The sequence below is a fragment of the Eulemur rufifrons genome, chromosome 15 (assembly GCF_041146395.1).
Source record: "Eulemur rufifrons isolate Redbay chromosome 15, OSU_ERuf_1, whole genome shotgun sequence".
NCBI lineage: Eukaryota > Metazoa > Chordata > Mammalia > Primates > Lemuridae > Eulemur > Eulemur rufifrons.
Window position 1 is genome coordinate 61666083 of NC_090997.1, and position 25164 is coordinate 61691246.

The 25164-nt window shown below is 37.1% G+C and overlaps 1 protein-coding gene across 1 annotated transcript in view; it reads right to left on the reverse strand.

The window, feature by feature from the left end:
• Positions 1-3818: 3818 nt before the first annotated feature.
• The window catches only part of SEC63 (SEC63 homolog, protein translocation regulator), a 66632-nt gene continuing 45286 nt past the window's right edge, over positions 3819-25164 (reverse strand). Inside the window, exons 15-21 of the mRNA XM_069487794.1 lie at positions 24631-24690; positions 24254-24427; positions 20746-20904; positions 18672-18773; positions 14867-14965; positions 8346-8450; positions 3819-7549 (exon numbers count right to left, since the gene is read on the reverse strand). Of these exons, the coding sequence (XP_069343895.1) occupies positions 7406-7549; positions 8346-8450; positions 14867-14965; positions 18672-18773; positions 20746-20904; positions 24254-24427; positions 24631-24690 (843 nt within the window). The 3' untranslated portion in view covers positions 3819-7405. The remainder of the gene's footprint in view (positions 7550-8345; positions 8451-14866; positions 14966-18671; positions 18774-20745; positions 20905-24253; positions 24428-24630; positions 24691-25164) is intronic.

Below are 25164 nucleotides of genomic sequence, written 5' to 3' on the forward strand. Positions count from 1 at the left end.
CGTGGACATAGGTGTTCACTGCACCACAAGCGCCTCCCCACCCTGCCCCGACTCTGTTCCTCCCTCAGTTCTCAGCAGCAGAGAGGAGGTGGCTCTCAGGGGGCAGGGCTTTCGGTTTCAGAGGTGTTGGGTGACTCGCACACGGCGGGCTGGAGAAATTCCCATGATGCCAGCTGGGTCACTGGGCTATGTTGCCTAGCCCATGCAGAAAGTGACAGGTCCCTGGGCAACACTCCAGTTGCTCTTTGAAGCAGAAACCCAGGAGCACTTCCCAGCGAGCTTTTCTCTCCAGAGGTGAAATCCAAGAAGTAATTGTGATGAGGTCCTTATCCACCAACTCTTCTTCCACAATGGATGCGCATGTGAATACATAGATGATCAGACTGAATGGGAAAGGCTTATGGGCAGCAATGTGAGGAATCTAACCTTCAAATATTTATTCTGCTACCTTCAGAATACCTGCTCAAATTTCAATTCAATGAATAAGTGCTACGCAGTGAGTTAGACTTCAGCGATTTTCAGAGCTCCCACACTGGTGGGGAAAAGAGGCAAAAGCAAGAAATTCAGGCAGCCTGTAAACAGTGCCCAGGAAAGTTCCAAAGTGTTTTTGTCTCGTTTGATGTTGCTGTATTGCTGGGGTGCATTTTAGTAACTGGATGGCAGCAAAAAGGATCTGTAAGAAGCAATTTTAGAGCACTTGATTTTAAGCCCAACAGTCATTTCTAGAATTCCATTCTTCACAGAACGGCTGTCTTCATTTCCCTCGGCTTCGGTCCTCAGTCCTCTGCCCTGATGTAAAAAGTAATAGTTAAGCGCCGTCAAAGAAATTCTCCAAGAAACAAACACTTGCGCTGGCAGGAAAGCTACATTCCGTTGGAATGCTCTGGGTTAAGAGGGGGAAGTGAAGGCTGCTGGCCTCCCTCAGTAGAGGAGCAGCGTGAATAGCTGAGGAAGCCAGCCAGGGCATCTACGCCACCATCTTGGCCTCCTGAGAGCAAGGATTGGACACTCGGGTTCAAGCCCCGCCCTACCTCAAGGGAGTCACGTTCAAGGTTGGGGAAGAATTTATTGCTTCTCTTAAGACAATTACCTAGAACTGGAACACTCTCGAATCTTTAAATCAGGAAGGGTCTTAAAGGTGCCTTCATCCTTTTGGCTAACATGCATTCACCTAACCTGGAACCCCACACATCTGGCCAGAGTAGGAACTCATTTTAACCCAGTACGGGAGCTCTGGGTTAGAGGGGAGGATCTGACTCAAGTGTGACTGAGAATTTTAGTGGCTGTGGTAGGCTGTGATACAGTAGGTGGCCACACTAGACCTGATCCTGCCAGTTTCCATTTTAATGAGGGGTGTGTGTGTGTGTGTGTGTGTGTGTGCTCCTTCCTGGCCTCTCAAAATGAGAAGATGGAGAACGAGGGTACAAGGGCTGTGCAATGGGGTGCAGCACCCTGTCAGGGAAGATGCCTGGGTCCCAGCTCCAGTTCACCGGCTGTGCCAAGTCACTTCTCTTCTCTGAGTCTTCACTTCTATATCCTTCCTTCACATCAATGTCCGACCCGCTGTGGGTACCACAGGAAGTACAATTTGCTTCAAATTAGAGCTGCAGAGAGGGCGCCCCACAAATACACAGCACTTACACACATGCTTTCATTAACTTCCCACAATGAGCCCCGTGGAGGCAGCCCCAAGACTAAAATCCCAGGGGTTCTGCTGCCAGCTCCGCGTACATTAGGATACGGAGGGAGTTAGGGGAGAGGGACTCAGTTCAATCAAATCATAAGCACCCTCGTGACCAAATGCAAAGACAACTTTAGAACATACTGAGTGAGGTGGAGTCAGGCTTTGTTTTTTCTCACTCTAAAAAGTATTCCTTTAAACACAGTGAAACATTCAAAATTCTACTCAAAACTCAGTTTTAGTATCATCAAACTTAAACTCCATCTAAAACATGCTGTTCCTGAAGTGTCACTCTTGACATTTAGTGAGATACCCTGTCATTAAGTCGGCAGACTTGAAAGATGTGGGGTTTTCAGTGAATAAAGAAATAATACTGTGGATCATAACACTACAGTTTCATCCCCCTTCCCCAAAAGCACTTTGCTGATAATCACATTAATCCTTATAATTTCCATGATAATAGACCCAGATCAGTGTTTTGTGAGTAGGAGTGGGTAGGTGGGGCAAGATCTCCTTGGGATCGTGGGAAACAGAGTGACTGCAGAGCTCTGAGCCAGGGGCTGGCTGGGGGGGCCTTGCCGCCTTTTCGGGGGGGGGGCACCTCTCTGGGCTCTCCCCCTTCTCTCTCTAATAGGTGCCACGTCAAGAAGAGGAACAGTAATCTTTTGGAGGAATTTGGAAAGTAACATAGAGCATAGTCAGTGACCAGAGTCCCAAGAATGTGATGGACAACCAAGAAATAAAAAAGCTGCAGAAACTTTGGTGTGACTATAAAGCAGAGGACTGATCGAGCAGATCCAGACGCAGACTAATGCACAGGCATGAGGGAGGCTTCCCTTATCCCAGTAAAACTACTGGGTGTCTCCTTGGAAATCCTCAGACCTGTTTTAAGGTTAGGATTCTTAAAGTCTCTCATTGACCTTTATTCACATGCCTTATACTTTATCAAAATATCTATCAGCAGCCAAGCATGGTGGCTCACGCCTGTAGTCCCAACTACTCAGGAGGCTGAGATGGGAGGATTGCTTGAGCCCAGTGGCTCGAGGTTACTGTGAGCTATGATTGCACCACTGCACAACAGCCTAGGTGACAGACTGAGACCCTGTCTCTAAAAAAAAAAAAAATTCAGATCCTTCATAATTAACACCAACCATGCAAAAACATTCAAATTTTTTAAAGAATTTCTGTATCCTGGTTGCCCACATAAACAATCTGATAGAATTCTAGCACAATGAATCAATATGAATTGTCTTCTGCAGTTTGTTGCAAAGAGACAATGTTTCCACCCAGAAAACCTAGAAGCAAACTTAAAGTATGAAAGGACACATATAAGAAAGACAATGGTTAGGGGGAATATAAAAGATTAAAGGGGAATGAGGCAATCCTAGAAGGTGCAGATAGAAATGTATTATGAAGCATTTCTTTAACCTTCGTTCTTAGTCTCACAAACTAAACAAACCATCGTTAATGAAAATTACAGCCCTATCGCCCTCTACCGGAACCAGGCTGGAAAATACAGAGAAAGTTTCAATCGGTTCACACCTAAGTGGTATCCATTGCTACCATGATCCAGATTTTAAAGTCTAAGCCTCAGGTGAGAGGGACACAGCTCCCTCTGCGTCCCCAGGCTGACAGGTTAATGCTGAACAACCTAGTGCTGAAGAAAGTGGACAGTCCTTCCCACACTCACCTTTAATTTGTAGCAGCCACTGATTGCCAGGGCCAAGAACAAGCTGTAGCCTTTGCTCAAAGTTCCAGTAGTCAGCCTCAGCACCCCACTTCACCCCACCTCACCCACGCTACTGGAATTCCATAGACAACAGCTGCTTAGAACCCTCTAACCCACCTCCAAACCTTCCAGCTCCATCTCGGAAAAGCATCACTTTGCTCTTGTAGGGTATAATAGGGCTGGACAAGATAAATGCCAACCCTTCACCTTAGTAACATACATTCCTTTAGGATCTCAAATGGTGAGTGCCAAAGGTCCAAACCTTCAGGCTAGCTTCAATGTCACCCTATCAATACCACAAAGCAGTGGTGCCCAAAGTTTTGATCATACACCCAAATCAGAAAAAATATATATAATGCACCAATAAATGTATTGTTTATTTATAAATTATAGAAGTGTACAATTGTACAATATATTATGTACATTATAAAACACACAAAAATAGAAATTTAGGATGAGATTAAATACAAATAATCATTTTAACACTTTCTCAATGGATTGATTATCATTGATTATCTGCATACCCCTGGGATGTATACACTTCCACCTAAACAACAGCCCTAAAGCATACCAATGATTGTTGTTGTTTGGGTTTTTAGCTCAGGTTACAGAAAAATGTACAAGATCACATTTTTTTCCTTAGGTTTTGCAAAATAGCCCTAGCATCAAGTTTAAATGGATGAACACTCCTGGTGCTCATTTCTTGAGACTTATTTAGCTAATCACTCACTACACAGTTGGCAAAATATCATGTTGTGGTTCACTAATCGTTATTTCACTTTAAGGCAGACTTGGGGATTTCATGGAGTCAGAATATTTGGGGTGGAGGGAAATGCTATAAAGAAACAATTAAAAACAGAGGATGAGGATTTGCCTATATTTTCTTAAGCCAACAAATTAAATAGCTAGACCCTAAAAAAAATAATTCCTTTGCCTACAGTGGACAGACTTAGAAAAAAGGCATTCCAAACAATGGCCAAGGCAAGGGGATTAAAATGAATTGCCACACAGTGGCCTGACTTACCAGCGAGTTCTTAATATTAACTTTTTCTTTGATAGCCCCAGTATCCAACCACAGAGCTGGGCTCATAGAAACTCAATAAGTATGTGATAAATGATGAACAACCCATCAAAAATTATGTAAGGTGCTGAATTACACTTGAAATAAGAATGGTTACTAAAGAACACTCTAGTATATGGTGTGGATTGGCTGAAGCAAATACTAAGTAAACGCGGTCATGAATAGCATGCCCAGAGAGCCTCATTCCATTCAACACCCCCCCCTCCATCAGTTGTTTGGCATCAACGCCCCTCTGCTTCCGCCAGGGCCTGAGCTCCCCAGACCACAGTGGGGCAGCACAGCTGGCCAGGCTGGTCCTTCTCCAGCCTTCAGTGCAAGCGGGGAGGAGCGGAACACAGCACAAGGTGGTGTTCTGCACAGAGAACCTCACTCAATGTGTTCCTCAATTAAAAAAAAAAAAAAAATTCATAAGAACTGGAAAAATTTTTAAGGACATGAACATCTAACTTGAGATTGAGATTTCCACGTGGAAAACAGCTCAGGGCCTCAGTCAATTTTTATAATGTTAAAATTCACAATCACTACACTTTCAATTGTGGCAACTAAGTCTCCTCATGGAAGGCTGTATTTGTTCTAATAGGTACTTTACCAATTTAGACAAAAATATTAAATAATTTAAGTAACTTTCATAAGTCACCAATTTCCCCTTGTATGCACACACTGTTGTTTTCATCTATATGCTCATCAATTGTTGACAAAATGTCACTGTTTCTTGATAGGAATAAAACTGAAACTTCACTCCAGTTTAACTAGATTAAATGCAAACTAGGGTAATTTATTAATCTCATTCCAGAGAAAGAAGAAAGGGGTGTGGAGTTCAGCAACTTGCTGGAGAGATGAGAACCATAAACTGAAGGCTCAGTTCTCTCACTATTGCAATATGGAAAGAGGTTACCTAAAGTACTCATTAGAGGAAAATATCTTTTATTTAGTTGGGAAGTATATACACATCACAGAAAGGGCAATGGAAAACAGATTGGTGGAATTTTCTAATGTTGAGGTGATGCTGTTTTTTAAGCACTGTGGTGAGTTATTAAGTTGTGATATCATCCTCTCCAGAGTCTTAAAACCAGAAAGAAGCCAGCTGTTTGAATGAACTAGTATAGCCACTAGAAAAGAAATACTTTTCCTGAAAAGTATCTTTCAAGAAAACTAGGAAATGTGTGTACTACACATTGTTTTGTTTGTTCATTTTCCTTGATGTTACGCCACACACGTTTTCTCTAACCTCTCCTTTCATTTGACATAACAAGCTGGCTCACTCCCTGCCACAATATTTAGATGATCAGTAGCTGCCTCAGCCCACACTGGCAATTCACACAAAACCTGATTTGAAAAGTAAACCCACCCTTCTCACTTGTAAAATGAAACAAATCCTCAGCGGCAGAGCATCCTGCCTGCCAAGGAGAGGTCTCACTAAACTGGTGATCAAGGTTCCAGTGAAAAAACTGCTTTGACCATTTGATAGGAAATACTACATCCTAAGTTTAGAACCAAAAAACCATTCATGTTTTTGGTAATTTTCAAATTTTATTTCCAACTACTGCAGTAACAAAATATCAGTGGTAATTCTGCATTGAAAGTAGCAACCCTTTAAGTAAACAAGGTCACAAATTAGTATTCCAACAGTACTTTGGCCTATGAAGATTTTGATATATTCTTACAATGGTCCTATAATACTACAGACTTATGCTTCCTCCATATCTAGTAATAAAAATATTCACCTCACCTCAATGATTCATCAAGTACACATTTCTACTGTTTATAAGCACTATCCTTCCAGCTGTACTATGTGAGGGGAAATCCCTCTCACTCCTGGATTTTTCTATAGTATACAGAAACCGCAGTCGCTTCAGCAGTAATGTACAATATTAAATTTTTAGAAGAAAAATAAAAGACTGGATTGCCCTATTTATGTCTTTTCTCTGGAAGTAAAAAGACACACAACATTGAAAACATAAAATAAGTCAAACTTCTATTTTATTGACAGGAGTCCAAAACGAATACAAAAAAGCCTTCTTTGTATGTTATACTTACTCTCCTTAAAAGGCTTCTGATAGAGTCAGGTAGATTAAAAGCTAAGAATGTAGTTCAGCTTTTAGAGTGAACCTTTTAAAAAAGGTTTAATAACATAAGCCACCAATATCAGAGAACATATGGTCCCACAATCACTTTTAGACCTAATAGCTTATGAAAAGAATTAGATCCTGCACTGATCTGCTAAGACAGAGGCTTAAAAATGTTTTAAGCCATTAAAAGCTATTTTTATAATCCATCTGATAACTCTGGGCAATTAGGAAAAGGAAAATTTCAAATTGTAGCCCTCTATATTATGTGGAATGTGAGAGAATGCCAACTAATGACCAAGACAGAGGTAAAAATAAAATGTTTAAACCTATGAATGGAGCTGTTATAAACAGTCTTATATCACTACAAAATGTCAATAAATGAGTAATAGAGCTTACCAAGAGATTATAAACTTGAGCAGATGTTACTTAAAACATTGGTAGTATTTATCATACATTAATGTTTACTGAAACTAAAGCTGAACAAAGAAAAGTTGCTCATTTATAGATTTTCATGTACCTTTACTTTTTAACGGGGACCATACACTGATCAGATAATACACAGCCCACACTTCTGAACAGTTATAATAACAAAGGATTTATTATCGTTTGCAGATGAAATAAATGCACCATCCCATACTTGAAAAGCTTCAATAAGCCTTAAGCATTTTTCAGATTGTACCAAGGCACCACCACTGCCTAGTTAATATAACACACCCATTTCTAGAGAAAAGAAACTAAGACCTCCCTCAACATCAGTTCTGTCCTGTTTCTGGTTTATTTTACACTTCCGAAACAGCAAAATTTTGCAAAGATGTACAAACACTGTGGTCCATTCATAGTACTGCTTAGTCATCATCTTCCTCTTCCTCCTCTTCTTCCTCAAAGCTATCTTCAAAGCCCTCACTGTCCTCCTGGTCTTCATCCCCCTCTATCGCTGTGTCCCACTGCGGGTGATTTTCTGGCACAGGCTTAGCCTCATGAACTTCCAACTAGAAAGAAAAATTAAATGTAGACATCAGAAATTTGGGGAGGAATAATGGAAGAAATATCTGATAAACAAATGGTTTTCTTTGACCACAGCAATTATAAACAGAGTTTTATGGATATAACTCTAAATTTAACACATTTCATTTAGAATAGGTACTTCATCCCAGAAATAAGTAAATCTAACATGTAATTATAGTTAAATTTTGAATACATTTTGATATTTTGATTTTATAGAAGTTATACTATTCATGAATGTATTTCTCTGGCACAAAAGATTAATAATTGTGATTCCTGAGCAAGGACACTGAGTGATATCTTAATAGAAGTCTTCTGCTGAAGCAAGGAAAAAGAGATATTTTGCAGCCTCTAGACTTATGAAGTAAAATTCTATAGCCAATGGAAAAAAATATGAAACTCTCATAGAAAAAACAGGCTCATCTTAACTGGCTTCCTTTTACTTTTTATAGTGCAACAATACTTTACTACCATCTCTCTAATATAAAATAATGCCTTTTACAAAAAGCTCAAGTGAAATGATAAGCAAAGGGGAATGTGTTTTAAATGATATTTACAGAAAGTGTTATGTCTAGGATGATAAAAATAGTTTCAGAAATTAATAAACACTCCAACAGAACCTGCAGTAAAAATATTTGTGCTTTTCTAAAGAAAAGAGAACCCATTTGCTGAGGCCCTATAAAGTTATGGCATATTACAGCACATTAAGATATATCAATAAAGTAATTTAAATTAAGCACTTAAGCAGAAAAATTTTATTTGTTGAGAAGTCATTATTCTTACCTTCAATGGTTTAATCTGATCCAAACCCATATAGGAGTCTGATCTCAGAAACACAGTATACTGATAATTTCCAGGCTTGCCTGGTGCAGGAAACTTTAGTTCTACCTAGAAAATAAAATCCGTACTGAAAAATCCATATTTTTAGGAGAAAACAACAGCTTACACCTAATATTCCTAGACCAGAGTATTTAATAGCTAGGTACTTACTCAGGTGATATAGGAAGTGCTAACAAATATTACAAAAGTCCTAACAAACAATAACAAAAAACAACTATGTGAAATATGTTATATATTACATATACTACACAAAAAGGAAACCAAATTATACAGAATTGATGGAGTTAATTTGTATCTCCACAATTCAAGAATGCATATTGAAAGCTACCAAAGTCTATGTTGACCATCACCTTGATAACTTGAAGAAATTAAGTAAGGTATAAAAGTATAAATTAATGAAATGCTGAAATAAAATAACAGACTTCACTAGAAAAGAGATAATTCTTGCCAAATTTTCTTACTTCCAGAATAAATGCCCAATGCCTTGAAAGGTCAAGAGGATATCTTATTTCTCATCAAATCATAAACTTCAAATACAAACAGTAACAAACACTTAGAAGTTTCAATTTCACTTGGACAAAGAGTAAATTCTTTTAAATGACATCTGGATACTCTGATGATCTGCCTCCAATCTCCAACATCTAGATTTTATAGCCAAGATTATATATTAACATATGCCAGTTTAAAAAAAAAAGGCCAGACGTGGTGGCTCACACCTGTAATCCTAGTGCTCTGGGAGGCCGAGGCGGGAGGATCACTTCAGCTCAGGAGTTTGAGAGCAGCTTGAGCAAGAGTGAGACCCTACCTCTACTAAAAATAGAAAAAACTGGCCAGGTGTCGAGGTACACGCCTGTAATCCCAGGTACTGGGGAGGCTGAGGCAGGAGGATCCCTTGAGCCCCGGAGTTTGACACTGCAGTGAGCTATGATGTCAACACTACACTCTGCCCAGGACAACAGAGTGAGACTCTGTCTCAAAAAATAAATAAATAAAAGTAAATAAATAAATAAATGATAGGAGGCGGATCTTTAAAAAAAATTAATCTCAGTTTGGCCTTTTTAACTATAACAGAAACCCAAAAACTATAAAAGAAAAAATGTTTAAGCCAGAGCAATTAGGTAAGACAAAAAAACAGCATCCAAATTGGAAAGGAGAAAGTCAGTGTCTCATTTGCAAATGACATGATCTTATATATATATATATATATATATTTATAAACCTAAAGTTTCTACCAAAAAACTCTTAGAACTGATGAATTCAGTAAAGTTGCAAGATACAAAATTAATATACAAAAATCAGTAGTGTTTCCACACACAAACAATAAACTAGCTGAAAATGAAATCAAGAGGCAATCTCATTTACAATAGCTACAAAAAATACTTAGGAATAAATTTAACCAAGAAGAGACAAAATTTGGGCATTAAAAAAAAGACAGATAATTTTAAAAAAGGAAAATAAAATTTAACCAAACAGGTAAAAGACCTCTACAAGGGAAACTACAAAACACTGATGAAAGAAACTGAAGAGGATACAAACAAATGGAAAGACAATCCATGCTCATGGATCAGAAGAATTATTATTAAAATTACAATACTACATAAAACAATACACAGATTCAATGAAATCCCTATCATTGGTATGACATTCTTCACAGAAAAAAAAAAAAATCCTAAAATTTCTTTGGGACCACAAAAGACCTCAAATAGCCAAATCAATCCTGAACAGAAAGAACAAACCTTTAAGTATCATACTGTGAGACCTCAAAATGTACTGCAAAGCTGTATTAACCCAAACAGCATGACACTGGCATAAAGAAAGACACACAGACCAACAGAACAGAATAGAGAACCCAGAAAGTAATCCACATATCTACAACCAACTGATTTTTGACAAAGGTGCCAAGAACACTCATTGGGGAAAGGACAGTCTCTTCAATAAATAGTGCTGGGAAAACAGGATAGACATATGCAGAAGAATGCAACTAGACTCCCACTTCTCACTCTACACAAAAACCAACTCAAAATGGATCAAAGACCTAAATGTAAGATCTGAAACTATAAAACTGTAAGAAGAAAACATAGGGGAAACACTTCAGTACACTGGGCTGGGAAGAGACTTTATGAATAAGATCTCAAAAGCACAGGGAACAAGAGCAAAAGTAAACAAATGGGATTATATCTAACTAAAAAGCTCTGTACAGCAAAGGAAACAATCAACAAAGTGAAAAGACAACCTATAGGTGAAAATATTTGCAAACTTACTCATCCTATGGGATTAATATGGAGAATACACAAGGAACTCAAACATTTCAACAGCAAAAAAGCAAATACAATTTAAAAATGGGCCAAAGAGCTGAACAGACATTTCTGAAAAGATAACATACAAATGGCCAAGTACATGAAAAAAATGCTCAACATCACTAATTATCACGGAAATGCAAATCAAAACCACAATGAGGTATCATCTCACCCCAGTTAGGATGGCTGTTATCAAAAAGACAAAAAAATAGCAAATGCTGATGAGAATGCAGAGAAAAGGGAACGCTTATACACTGTTGGTGGGAATGTAAACTAGCACAGCCACTATGGAGAACAGTATGGAGGCTCCTCAAAAAACTACAAATAGAACTACCATATGATCCAGTAATCCCACTACTGGGAATTTATCCAAAGGAAGAGAAATCAGTATATCAAAGAGACATCTGCACCCCCATGTTTATGGCAGCACTATCCACAACAGTCATGATATGGAATCAACCTAGGTGTCCAACAACAGATGAATGGATAAAGAAAATGTGGTGTATATATATACACAACGGAATACTATTCAGCCATAAAAACGAATGAAATCCTGTCATTCATGGCAACACGGATCAAACTAGAGGACATTATGTTAAGTGAAATAAGCCAGGAACAGAAAGTTAAACACCGCATGTTCTCACTTATATGTGGAAGCTAAAAAAAGTTGATCTCATAGAAGTTAAAAGTAGAACAGAGGATACTATATGCTGGGAAGGAATGGGGAAAGAGTTATTAAAAGACACAAAATTACAGCTAGATAGGAGGAATAAGTTCTAGTGTTCTGTACAACTGTAGGATGACTATAGTTAATTATATTAATAATATATAATTTCAAATAGCTAGAAGGAGGCTATTGAACATTTCCAACACAAATGATAAATGTTTGAGGACATGCTAATTACCCTGAACTGATCACTATACATTATATGTATCAAAACATCGCTATGTACTCCATAAATATGCACTACTATTTGTCAATTAAAAAATAAAAATTTCTAAATCATACTACAAAAAATAAGAAAATGAATAAACAAATAGATATTTATATTTCTTCTTGGTAAAAATAACCATAGTAATAAAACAAACTGGGCAGAAATATCTGCAAAAGATATCACAAAGAACTGATTCCTTAACATTAAAAAAAAAAAATTCTTGAACCAATTTAAAAGACCCAACAAAAATGAACAATGGTTACAGACACACAAAAAAATACAACTCAAAACACTGAAATAGAAAATTAAAATTACACTGAACACAATGAAAAGAGTAAAAGTTGATTCAGACAAGAATCATCAATGTATGGTAAAATGATTGAGTAGAACACTGATGGCAAACAGGACATTCACACAGGGCCCAAATTTCACCTCACAGATTAGGGGGTCAGAAATACCTTCATGACTGGGTGCGGTGGCCATAATCCTAGCACTCTGGGAGGCTGAAATGGGAGGATTGCTTTAGCTCAGGAGTTCAAGGCCAGCCTGAGCAAGAGTGAGACCCCATCTCTACTATTAATAAAAACAGAAAAATTATCGGGGTATGGTAGTGCATGCCTGTAGTCCCAGCTACTCAGAAGGCTGAGATAAGAGGACCGCTTGAGACTAGGAGTCAGAGGTTGCAGTGAGATACAATGACACCACTGCAATCTACCCAGGGCAACAGAGCAAGACTCTGTCTCAAAAAACAAAACAAAACAATGCCTTTACAATAGAGAAAAGCCTTAACTAAATAAGCAACCTTACTTAATACCACCAATGTAGGGCAAAATGATAGAATGTACCCCTGACACAATACACTAACAAGTACTAAGTACATCACCAATGTAATATACTTGCCAACAATATTTAAGATAAATATAATAATGAGTAACCAATGAGACAAATTCGTATTAAGTGATTTTTTTGCAAAACACTTTGCCTGGACTCTTGAAAAATGTCAATGGCATAAAAAATTAAAACAAAAAATGATAAGGAAGTGTTCTAGACTAAAGAGGCATGACAACCAAACACTACATGTAATCCTTGATTAGATTCTGAATTTTAAAACAAAACAAAAAACTATTGCTAGACGTTAGTGGAATATCTGAAGAAATCTGGATATGGACTGCCACATCAAGGCCGGGTGCGGTGGCTCATGTCTGTAATCCTAGGACTCTGGGAGGCCGAGGCGGGTGGATCACTGGAGGTCAGGAGTTCAAGACCAGCCTGAGCAAGAACGAGACCCCATCTCTAATAAAAATAGAAAGAAATTATCTGGCCAATTAAAAATATATATAGAAAAAATTAGCCGGGCATGGTGGCGCATGCCTGTAGTCCCAGCTACTTGGGAGGCTGAGACAGCAGGATCGCTTAAGCCCAGGAGTTTGAGGTTGCTATGAGCCAGGCTGACGCCATGGCACTCACTCTAGCCCGGGCAACAGAGAGAGACTCTGCCTCAAAAAAAAAAAAAAAAAAAAAATAGTGCCACATCAATGTTCAATTTCTTGAGTATAATAATTGTATTGTGCTCACAAAAGAGAAGGCCCTTGTTCTTAGGAAATATACATGAAGAATTTAGGAATGTCATGTCATGTCTGTAAGAACCTCAAATGGTTCAGGGGAAAAAATACACAGACATACATGTTTTATGTGTGTACACATAGAGCGAGAAAGACGAAACAAATATGGCAAAATGTAAACAATTAGTAAATGTAGGTGAGGGTCACTGGGGGTTTCATGATACCACACAGGATGAGACTGCAGCTTTTCTAAAGGTTTTAAACTTACTAAAATAAAAGATCAGAGGGGGAAAATAACACCAAGATGCCATTTTTCTTTTTTAACCTTTCTGACTATCAATGACATCCAAAATGTCTTACATGCTGAGAGGCAATAGGTATACTTAGACATTCATTCTCTCTATGGAGAAATAAGTATCTAGCAATATCTATCAAAATTACAAATGTACATCTGGCCCATGAACTGTACCTCTATAAATTTATCGTTAAACTACTTCACACATTTACCACTTGGTTAAAAAGGTTAAAAAAATTGTCCTAAATATCATCATAGAACTATCTTGAGATTTAAAAGCCTTGCCCTTGTCCACCAAGTCCAGGCAGACAGACCCTTCTTCCTAGAAAAGATAACACACACACACACACACACACACACACACAAAAATCAAGAAGAAAAACAAGAAAATACAAAGTAGTTCACACAACGGTTAAACATGTTCATCATATACTTTAAAGATGTCGTTAACAGTGAACAATACCACATGATCCAAAACTCCATTCAAAAAAAACTAAATCACTAGGTTCTATTCCTTTCTTAGTTGAAAATTTTTAAGACACAAGTGTAAATACTTATTAATCCAATTAGAACAAAAATCATAAATTTTAATAAAATATCATTAATTCTAGTGAGGAGGAGGAAAGGCATCTAACAGTGAAAAACCCCCCAAAATAAGTTGAGAAAAAGTGGTTTTTTTGGGGGGGTGGGGGGGGCGGTAGAGACACGGTCTCACTACATTGTTCCGGCTGGTTTTTTTTTTTTTTGGAGACAGTCTCACTCTGTTGCTCAGGCTAGAGCACCGTGGCGTCAGCCTAGCTCACAGCAACCTCAAACTCCTGGGCTCAAGTGATCCTCCTGCCTCAGCCTTCCAAGTAGCTGGGACTACAGGCATGTGCCACCATGCCCGGCTAATTTTTCTATATATATATTTTTAGCTGTCCATATAATTTCTTTATATTTTTAGTAGAGACACGGTCTTGCTCTTGCTCAGGCTGGTCTCGAACTCCTGAGCTTGAACAATCCGCCTGCCTCGGCCTCCCAGAATGCTAGGATTATAGGCGTGAGCCACCGTGCCCGGCCTCAGGCTGGTCTTAAACTGGCCTCAAGAGATCCTCCTGCCTCAGCAGCCTCCCAGAGTGCTGGGATTACAGGCATGAGTTACCGTGCCTTGCAGAACAAGTTTTTAAAAGACTGACTAAACTGGCTACCTTTATAAATTTCCAATGAGCTTACACCCAAAACATCACAAAACAGTTATAAAATGTGTCATAACAAATAGAATACAATAAGCCAAATATGATAAACTGCCTTATAAAAAATAAATTTTATAAGCAACATGATGGTGAGATGCTGTACACTGTTAAAAACTGAAATAATGTTACTGGATAATTACCTCTTCGGTATCTTTTAGTGTACACACATGATATGGCATAGATATTAGTGTCTGCTCCTTCCTATCTGCAATATAAAGCCACCACCATTCTTGTTTTTCCTGGAAAGAAAAAAAAAAAGGGTATAAATAATCAGAACTATAGAAATATAGTTTTGGTCTGTCTTATTTTAGAGTTACTACCCCTTGTTTTGTTCATTGCTCCATCCCCAGCACTGAGAGTACGTCTGGTACAAAATAGGTGTTTTATAATTATTTACTGAATGAATAAATTGTTCCTAACTATTTGTACATGTGTTCCCCAGAAGAATTTTGTATGCAATTTTAGGAGTTTTAATGGCTCCTTAAAGCCTACTGATGAGCCTCCATATTAAAAACCCCTGATTTAGCTTAAACAACAAAAGATATTCAAAAAAGAAAACAATAATCTTAGTAATCTTGCCTAGCAATAAGAAAAAGCCACAAAGTAGGAGTGAAAAGGACTTGAGCAGCCAAATAAAAACTCAATACCTTAACATACTTTACATTCTCATAAGAGATCATCTCAGAATCTAAGAGCCTGTTTATTATACCTTTCACTGCACATGATCTTAACAAACTTGGCATTTGTAGTTGAACTCCAAAAGATTAGGAACAGAAAAAAGAAGTAAAGAAACCACCACCAGAATGCACACAGTGACAGCAGAGAGAAATGAAAGAACAAGGGAAAGAAAACTATTTAAAAAAAAATTTAGAAGGCCAAGCAGTCTGAAAGCACCAACCCACAGCATACTCATCAACCACTGCTATATTACAGCATCCATTAGTAACTATTTAGTCATCTGCTTAGTGTCATTTAAGAATTGGGTAGGGAGGATACCTTTCTCAAACAGTTTAAAGAAAAATGTTTTGCAGCTTAACATAAACTCTAGGATGTTCTAAATATTCATTTAACCAAAATAGCACTGAACTAAACTCTCAATTGTCCACAATGGTTAAAAAATAATTTCATTAAAACAGTTTCTTTGAGAAAATGTTTGTGTTTTTAAACCAAAATTGCTGCACTATTTTATTTTAATAATGAGATTAAAATTTGGCTTATGATCTAATAATACCATGCTAAGTTCAACTAAAAACTCTTCTGTTTTAAATACCTTAGACTACAAAGTGCTACAACATTAATAAGCCTAATAAATAAGTCACAAATGCATGATGATATGAGCAGCACCTAACAAGAAAATTAAATTCTGCTTACCCCAAGGGTTAGGTCTACCACAGTAGGCGTATTTGTATACATAATGTTTGTGTTTTCCACACACAAAGTATATAAAAACATAATGGATTCAGAATACAGTATTAATACCTGGGCTTTGTGGGCCGGAGTCTCTGTTGACCCTACTCAAATCTGCCATCGCAACAGGAAAAGAATGAGCGTGGCTGTGGTCTAATAAAACTTTCTTTACAATAAAGCCTAATTTACAAAAACAGGCACGAACCAGATTTGGCCTGTAGGCTGTAGTTAGTCAATATCTGTTTTTTTTTTTTTTTTTTTTTTTTTTTTTTGAGACAGAGTCTCACTTTGTTGCCCAGGCTAGAGTGAGTGCCGTGGCGTCAGCTTAGCTCACAGCAACCTCAGACTCCTCGGCTTAAGCGATCCTACTGCCTCAGCCTCCCGAGTAGCTGGGACTATAGGCATGCGCCACTATGCCCAGCTAATTTTTCTATATATATTTTTAGTTGTCCATATAATTTCTTTCTATTTTTAGTAGAGACGGGGTCTCGCTCTTGCTCAGGCTGGTCTCGAACTCCTGACCTTGAGCGATCCACCCGCCTCGGCCTCCCAGAGTGCTAGGATTACAGGCGTGAGCCACCGCGCCCGGCCAATATCTGTTTTAAAGCCACACAGAACTGGGTTATTTCACCTCCCTAAAATCTCACTTTCCTTCTCTGTTAAACAATCAGTGCCTACCTCTGGCCATGCTGTGAAGATGAACTGAGTAAATAATACAAGTAAAATATATATGTCAGAATGCCTAGCACACATAGTGTATTAACTGATAGTTATGATTATTAGTGAAATGAGGTACAATAACACTTTTTTTATTTAAATGATTCTGACAATTGTTAGAAAAATCATTACATGTATGTAATATCTTTACCTCCCCACTTACAGAATGCCTTTCCCTCCCTTGCCCCAGGAGGCTTAATTAATATGAAATTCACTCAAATTTATTAAGAAGCCAGTGAGTAACAATCAAGGGCATTGCACCTGCGCCTAGACTCTTTAATGCACATGTTAAAAGCAAAGCACACGTTCTACCAGTTATTTGCACTTTAAGCAAAATTGTTTTTCTGTTGTGTGAGATTCCCAACCATTCTTAACATATTAAATATAGTAAATGATTTCAATAATATGTTATTACTAAGTGGATAGTTTGGTAGTTGGGTTACTTAGGTAAGGTACATGGGAAGGTAGACAAGCAGATGTCAGAAAGAGCATAAATAAATTTTATCTGATAAATGGTACTTTGAGATGTTTACCATGCAGATGCAGATTAAATCTGAAAAAGGCATTTCACTGATAAAATGTTGTAAGAGAGTGAACCAATGTTTCACTTATTAATTAACTAAGCATGATCTAAAATGCAACTGTCTGTTATATGGGTACAAATTATGCCGCTTACAGCTTCCCATGGCACTTTTAAACCAATCAATGAGTGGAATTTATTCGCTTGATTTCAGGATGCTTGGTGTTGGCAGACTACCTCAGCAATGGGCAAAATGCCCCTAACAGATGGGCAAAAGCTCAGGACATGCCAGAAGATCAGCGTGTGCATGAAGATGGAATCCTGGGCAGACTTCTCTCCAAGTCAAAACAACAGTCTGTGCAGAGCCACTCATTTATTACTAGGAGAGCCAAATTACTTAGGAATTTGTCTTAAGCAGTACCCAGAAACTCTGGATTGACATTCTCAAGCAGAAAGCAGATTTATACATGAAATCACCTGCCAAAAACAAGTGGTGAGCAGAAGGTTCTGTGGCAAAGCTGTGAGGCAGTCTGTGGAACAGTTTCCCTGAACTGGGGGGGAATCAGTTCTTGACCTCTGCTCCACAGACAGAATCATCCTCAAATGCAAAATGTGAAGGGAATCCCAAAGTAATTTAAAAGACAAACAACATAAGTTGTCAAGCAGATCAAAAGCTGAGCAGGCTACAACCACGAAGTAAACAAGAACAACGGAGCAAACAGCATTGTAATGACCTGTCCTGGACTTGGGGCTCAGTCATTCTCAGCTTTTACTGAACTGTGTTCTGGGCCAAGAACACAGCCTGTCCCAAAGCCATGAACTCATCCATGGACTGGAGCAATTACTGGGGCCTGATCAAGTCTAGTGGTCCCATGTGACCAATATAGGACTCTCAAGGGGAAATTTAAGAATGTTTTCATTCTGTTTAAAACTTGGCAGGGGAGAAAGAGATTCACAATACTCAAGCAGTCAAAAGTGAAATAAGTGTATGTTTGATGAAGACTGCCTGAACTGCTAATAAGAAATAACTATTAAGCACAACACTCAGTAACCTGGGCACAGAAAAGATGGAAACACAAAAAAACACAGAAATCCTTAAAAGGTTAACAATCCTCCTTTTAAACAACACATTCACTAAGTGTAATTCTTATTGTAATATAATGTATAATAAAATAACGCGTAATAATGCATAATAAAAATGTGGCCTCTCAAGAATAGACCATATTTATTACACTTGAGCTAGTACACCCCAGAGAGACAAAAGCCTGGACTTAGGAAACACTAGACTGTGTATAACTCACCTCAGGAAAGTAAAGACTATACACAGGATGTGTTATCTTTGATTTGGTTTCCAACAGAGCTCTCTCCTTTCTCTGTATACTTTGTTGTAATTCTTGCCACTCCTAGTAAAGAAAAAATTAAAATATTTGAAATCTAATAAGTTTCTGATCATTTTAAGGAGAGTCCAGCTATCATTTCTGACAATGCTAATTAATTACTTAGGGTTAGAAAAGTTCAGTCCCACAATTCTGATCATTTCCCTGCTCAAATTTACAATGCCTCTTTTTATAAATCAATCTCACCCTTGTAGCATGAGCTACACAGCCGTTCATGATCTGACCCTGCCCCTGCCTCTCCAGTCTCCTGTCACTGCCTTCCTCTTTGCCCTTTTTATTTTAGTCATTTCAAACTATCTATGCTTCTCTGAACTTACCAAACTATTTCACTCCCCCGAAACCCTGTTTAAACTTTTGTTTTTCCTATTCTCCGCCTACTCATTATTCTCTCAGGGCCAGCCTAAAGTATGAACTCCTGAGTAAAGCCTCCCACAAATTTCCTTCTACCTCAGAACTGAGATGATCGCTCCTTCTTTACGTACCTGGCAGAAGATGTGTATAATCTTGTATGTACTATAATGCTTATTCACAATTCTGCCTGCCCCACTAGCCTTCATATCATTCAAGACCAGAAACTATTTCATATTTAGCTTTGCATTCCTTTCATCTAAGACAGACTTGTGATGTGACAAATCATTTGTCGACTGAATGAATATAATTTTGGTCATATGAAGAAACCAGCTGTCAAAACCCTAAGAGTCACCTCTACTGACCCTAATATACTCAGAAAGGAATATGTCAACTCTTCCTTGAAGAGAAGCTGGGGAAATATTTCTTTGATAGATTTTAATTTTCTGGCAATTAGTTTAATTCTCAAAGTGCAAAAAACAGTCAAGGCCCAGTAACTGCTAAAAACAGTCATCCATATTTATTTTCCACCATTCCCAAAGATGGGTACATTATTTCCTTAAACTTTTTTTTTTTTTTTTAAAAGACAGGTTCTCACTCTGTTGCCCAGGGTGGAGTGCAGTAGCACGATCACAGTTCACTGCAACCTCAAAATCCTGGGCTCAAGCTATCCTCCCAAGTAGCTGGGACTACAGCCATGCACCACCATGCTCAGCTAGTTTTTAAAAGATTTTTTGTAGAGACGAATTCTCACTTTGTTGCCTAGGCTGGTCTCAAACTCCTGGCCTCCCAAAGTGTTGGGATTACGGGTATGAGCTCCTGTGCCCAGCCTGTTTCCTTATACCTTTATCCTTTGCCCTCTACTTCTTTCTTTTTGGCCTCTCCTTTTGCCCCAGATGCCATTCAGGCAATCCCTTTTTTTACTCCCAAACCACAAGGGTTACTTTTGATCAACTGCCTGGTCAAAAAGAACAACGCTAATAAACACAAAAATCAGCTGATCAGTTTGTAGTTCATTTGCAAGGACCCCATTCTTCATGAACCCCCCACAAATCATGTGCAACTTAATGCCATGAGATTTTTCTGTACTCTATACTCTTACCATATTAATTCGTTAAAGACTCGCCCTGTCCTTACTTAAATGTCTTATATACACCATGAAACAAGGCGGGCTTCTATAAATGTTAGCTTTTCCCTTAATCAACCTCTTGACATCATGGCCCACATGGCCCACAGTACCATTTCTTCACCCTAAACATTATCTGGAACCTGTGAGATAACCTTCCAAGTAACTGCTACCTGTTTCACAAACACCTTTCCTTGCTCCTATTTCCAGAGACATCCCCAACACTGAAAACTTCCTTAAGAGACCAAAGTGAATTCACATCAGACCTAGGTCCTACTCTACCTAATAATTTAAGATTTAAGAAAATTAGGATTTCTAATCCTTGTCAGAAAGTTTTTCTTCATAACCCTGACCGCCATTTCTTAAAAATGTTCTTACAAAGTAACAAGATTATAAAATATATGAATATTGTTTAAAGCAAGCAAACAAACATGAACAATAACAACAAAACCCAAAACCATTGACAGAGGTATAATTCCAAATATTTAAACCTATAAGTCTTACTGCTTCATCATCTTTGTTTTGCTTTTCATCTTGCTCTCTATCAGATTCTCTGTCACTACCATCATCTTTTTCACTTTGGGAATCTCTATTGGTTTCTTCTTCCTCAGAGTCACTGCCTTTGTCAGAAACTTCTTCTTCATCTTCCTTTATTGCAGCTTCCTAAAATGAGAAAGCAAGCACCAAAGTTCTGAATATCTCAATGCATATGTATCAATCTGAGTTCTTGAAGCTAACTTATTGTCAGCATAACTAAACTGGCTCAAGATTACAATTTCACTATTCATACAGAATTTTAGAAAATCATAGACAGTCCTATTTAAAGATGTGGGAGTCAGACTGAAGACTTTAACATTTGGCTTATTTGTCTATTATTAGTTATTTTATTCAGTCTTCATAGTTTGTAAAATAAATATTTTTATTTCCATTTGTAAAGTACACTACCACAATGGCTAAGATGGCTCAGCTTTTAAAAGCATCAATTATACAATATGTTTTATTTGAGAAGGGGAAATAGGAAGTTTATAGAAAAATACTGTTTGGGAAGTTTAGGATCATTTTCGTTAACTGACAAGAGATAAAGCAGTAAGGAAAAACAATATCCCAGGCAAAATACTTACTAGTCCATTTCAAGAAGCAAGAAAAAGAACAGCAAATTAAATGCAAAGAAAGTAGAAGTAAATAATAGACCAGAAATCAAGAAAAGAGAAAGCAGATAAACAAAAGAGAAACTCAAAACCAAAAGTTGGTTCTTTGAAATGATTAATAAAACTGATTAAACCCTGAGAAAAGAGTGCACAAGAAAAAAAACGAAGAATATAAATTACCGATATTAGGAATAAAAGAGACATAACTAGATCCAACAGACATTAAAAAATAAAAAGATATTATAAATAACTTTATGACAACCAATTTAGTAACTTAGAGGAAATGGACAAAATCCTTGAAAAATATAATTTACTAAAATCAACAAGAAAAACGCAAAATATATGTTAAAGAAACAAACTCTACAACTAAACCCCTTTTTAAAACTCCAGGCCCAGATGGTTCTCCTAGAGAATTCTTCCAAAGGAGAAACGAACCCCAACTTACACAAATTCTTCCAGAAAAAAGAAAGAGAGAACACTTCCTAACTTGGTTAATAATGCCACCATAAAAAACCTGATAAGGATATTACAAAAAAATGAGAATGACAACCTAATATTTGCTCATAAAAATAGAAGCAGGACAAACAAAATATTATCAAATCCATATAAATACAAAAAAGGATACTATGTTATGACCAAATGAGATTTGTTCCAGGAATGCAAGGATGGCTTCAAATTTTTAAATCAATCAATATAATTCACATTAAAAGAAAGGAGAAAAAAAAACAATCTACACAGATACAGAAAAGCTGTTAATAAAATTCAATCCATGCTCATGATAAAAATTCTCAGCACACTGGGAATAGAAGGGAACACTTCCTTAACTTGATAAAGAATATCCACAAAAACCCTACAGCTAACATCATACTTAGTGGTAAAATATTGTTTGCTTTCTTCCTAAGATCAAAAAGAAGACAAGGGTATCTACCGTCATCATTCCTAATCAATATTACACTAGTCTAGCCAGCATGATAAGGGAGAAAGAAGGTGCATAAAGATTAAAAAGAAAAAAGTAAAATTATCTTCATTCACAGATGATAAGATTGTATACATAGAAAATCTTTACAAAATATCTACAAATGGTTAGAATTGTCAATTCATTAAGACTCCTTGATACAAGGTCAATATTTAGAAAACTACTGTATTTCTATACACCAGCAACAAACACTGAAGAATAAAATTTCTTTTAATGCCACTTACAATAACACCAGAAAGCATCAAATACATAGCAGTAAATCTAATGAAAGATGTGCCATACCACTACCACTGGAAATTACAAAACACTACTGAGAAAAATTAAGGAACATCAAAATTAATGGAGATAAATCACAATCATGAATAAAAAGACTCAGTATTGTTAACATGTCAATTCTCCCCATATCAAACCATAAACTCAATGCAATACCAAACTGAATTTCAGCAGCTTTTTCTGATGGAAATTGTTAAGCTTATTCTAAAAATATAGCTGGAAATGCAAAGGACCTAAAATAGTACAATTTTGAATTAGTAAAATAAAGAGTTGGAGTACTTACACTACCATATTTTAAGACTTAACATAAAGCTACAATAATTAAGACAGTATGGTATTGGCACAAGAATAGACAAATAATGAAACAGACTAAAAAGTCCATAAACAGACCTACACATCAGATACAGTATAGTCACCTGTTTTACAATAAAGCACCATTCCAACTCAGTGAGGAATGTATGATCTTTCAAGAAATGGCACTAGAATAAGTGAATGGTCCATATCCCCGACACCCTGCACCATTCATGAAAATTAATTTAAGATGGATCATAAAAAAAAAAAAGATGGATCATAAAGCTAAATATAATAAGTAAAATAATAATGGTTCTAGAAGAAAACAGAAGAATACCTCATAACCTTGGGATAAGCAAAGATGTCTTAAACAGAACACATAAGCACTAACCATAAAAAAAAGCTTGATGAAATGGACTTCACTAAAATTAAGAACCATCAAAAGCTACCATTAAAAGAATAAAAATGTAAAGACTCATATCCAGAATATATAAAGGACTCCTACAAATCAGTAAGATGACAAACAACCCAATAGAAAAAGAGGTTATCCAAATGGCCAGTAAGCATAAGAAAAGGTGCTGTTCAACATCATTACACATCAAGTAAACACAAATAAAAACCACACAAAGGGATACTAAATGGCTAAAAGACTAGTAAAACTAAGTGTTGGTGAGGATGCAGAACTGGACTCTCATACTTTGCTGGTAGGAACATAAAATGGTACAACTCTGGAAACCAGGCTCTTTTAATGGGTTAAACATACACCTATTTTATGACCCAGTAATTCCACTGCTAGGTGGAAAATGAATGTCCAAATAATGCCATGTACTTATTATATAGCACAGCACTTTTATTCACATCAGGTAAAAACTACAAACATCCCAAATGTCCAACCAACAACCACAGAATAAATAGTATATTCATCCAGTACCACACACACACAGAATGAACTACGACGACAAACAATACAGAGGAATGCCACAGAAATAATGTTGAAAGAAAGCAGCCATACATAAAACAATTCCACTTACATGAGGTTTAAAAACAGTCAAAACTAATCTATGGTAATTACAGTCAGAATAGTGGGAGGTGAGGGGATAGGAAGATGGATGGAGGGCTGGGATCACTGACTGAGAAGATACTCAAGGAAGCTTTCGAGGGTGTGCTGGTAAGATTTTTTACCTTGACCTGGGTATCATAAGTGCACACCTATGTAAAACCTTAGAAGGAACCTTAGGAGGTATACACATAAGACTTGAAACATTTTAGTGTGTGTATCTTATACCTCCATAATGATAATTAACAATGATAATAAGAAACTTACACTCCCAACGACTCCATTTGCCTGCTTCTGTTTCTGTTGCTTTGACTGTGATAATGGCACAGGTATAGGTTTTTTTTTTAAAGGTTTCTTTTTTTTGGATTTAGCAGTTTTCTTGGGTCCTTTGCTCTTCTGTTGCCATCCTCCTTTTACCCTGTTCTTGTTAGTATCTCCCTGCTGTAAATTACAACACACATGACATTCAGTAAGTTATAGCAATAGGTTCATTTGGAAGTCATAGTAATTTTTAGATGGAAATAGCTAACCTGAATGTTTTCATAAACTGAATTATTCTGCCACAGCAATACAAGTCAATCAGAGAAGTAAATAAAACATTTCTTTCACCAGGAAAGATAGGTTCAGAAAACTCAAGTTTTTACCCCATCTTCTGCTGGCTGTTCCTCTGCAACACAAATGGACTGCTCCTTTTCAAATACTTCCTAAGGGTAGCAAGAAGAAAAACATAAAATCTGTCGATGTATATTTATCTTTCAGACAAAGCAATCTCTCAAAGTTTATTTTAAGTAAGCTTTTTTAAACTAGCTACAATTGAAGAAGGGGAAGGAGACTTTTAACAATTACTAGGTGATGAATGTGTACATATGCAGGCAGTTACCTTCTGAATATCTCACCTCTGTCTTGAACATATTTTGAAAAGTACAGTCTACTTAAATTTATAAATGCAATGACTTAAGATATTTAAGTTCATTATAAAGTAAAAAATATTTCATAATTTAACATTTCACTTTTACACTTTTATTCTAATAGCAATCAAACACAAATATTTTAATGTTATGAGAATTTGAATATATCACATTTTCTGACATTAAATCTTTGACAAGACCAACATTAGTTTGTTTGTTCATTATTGTTAGTGATATCACTCATTGGATCTGTGACTAAAAAGTGGATCA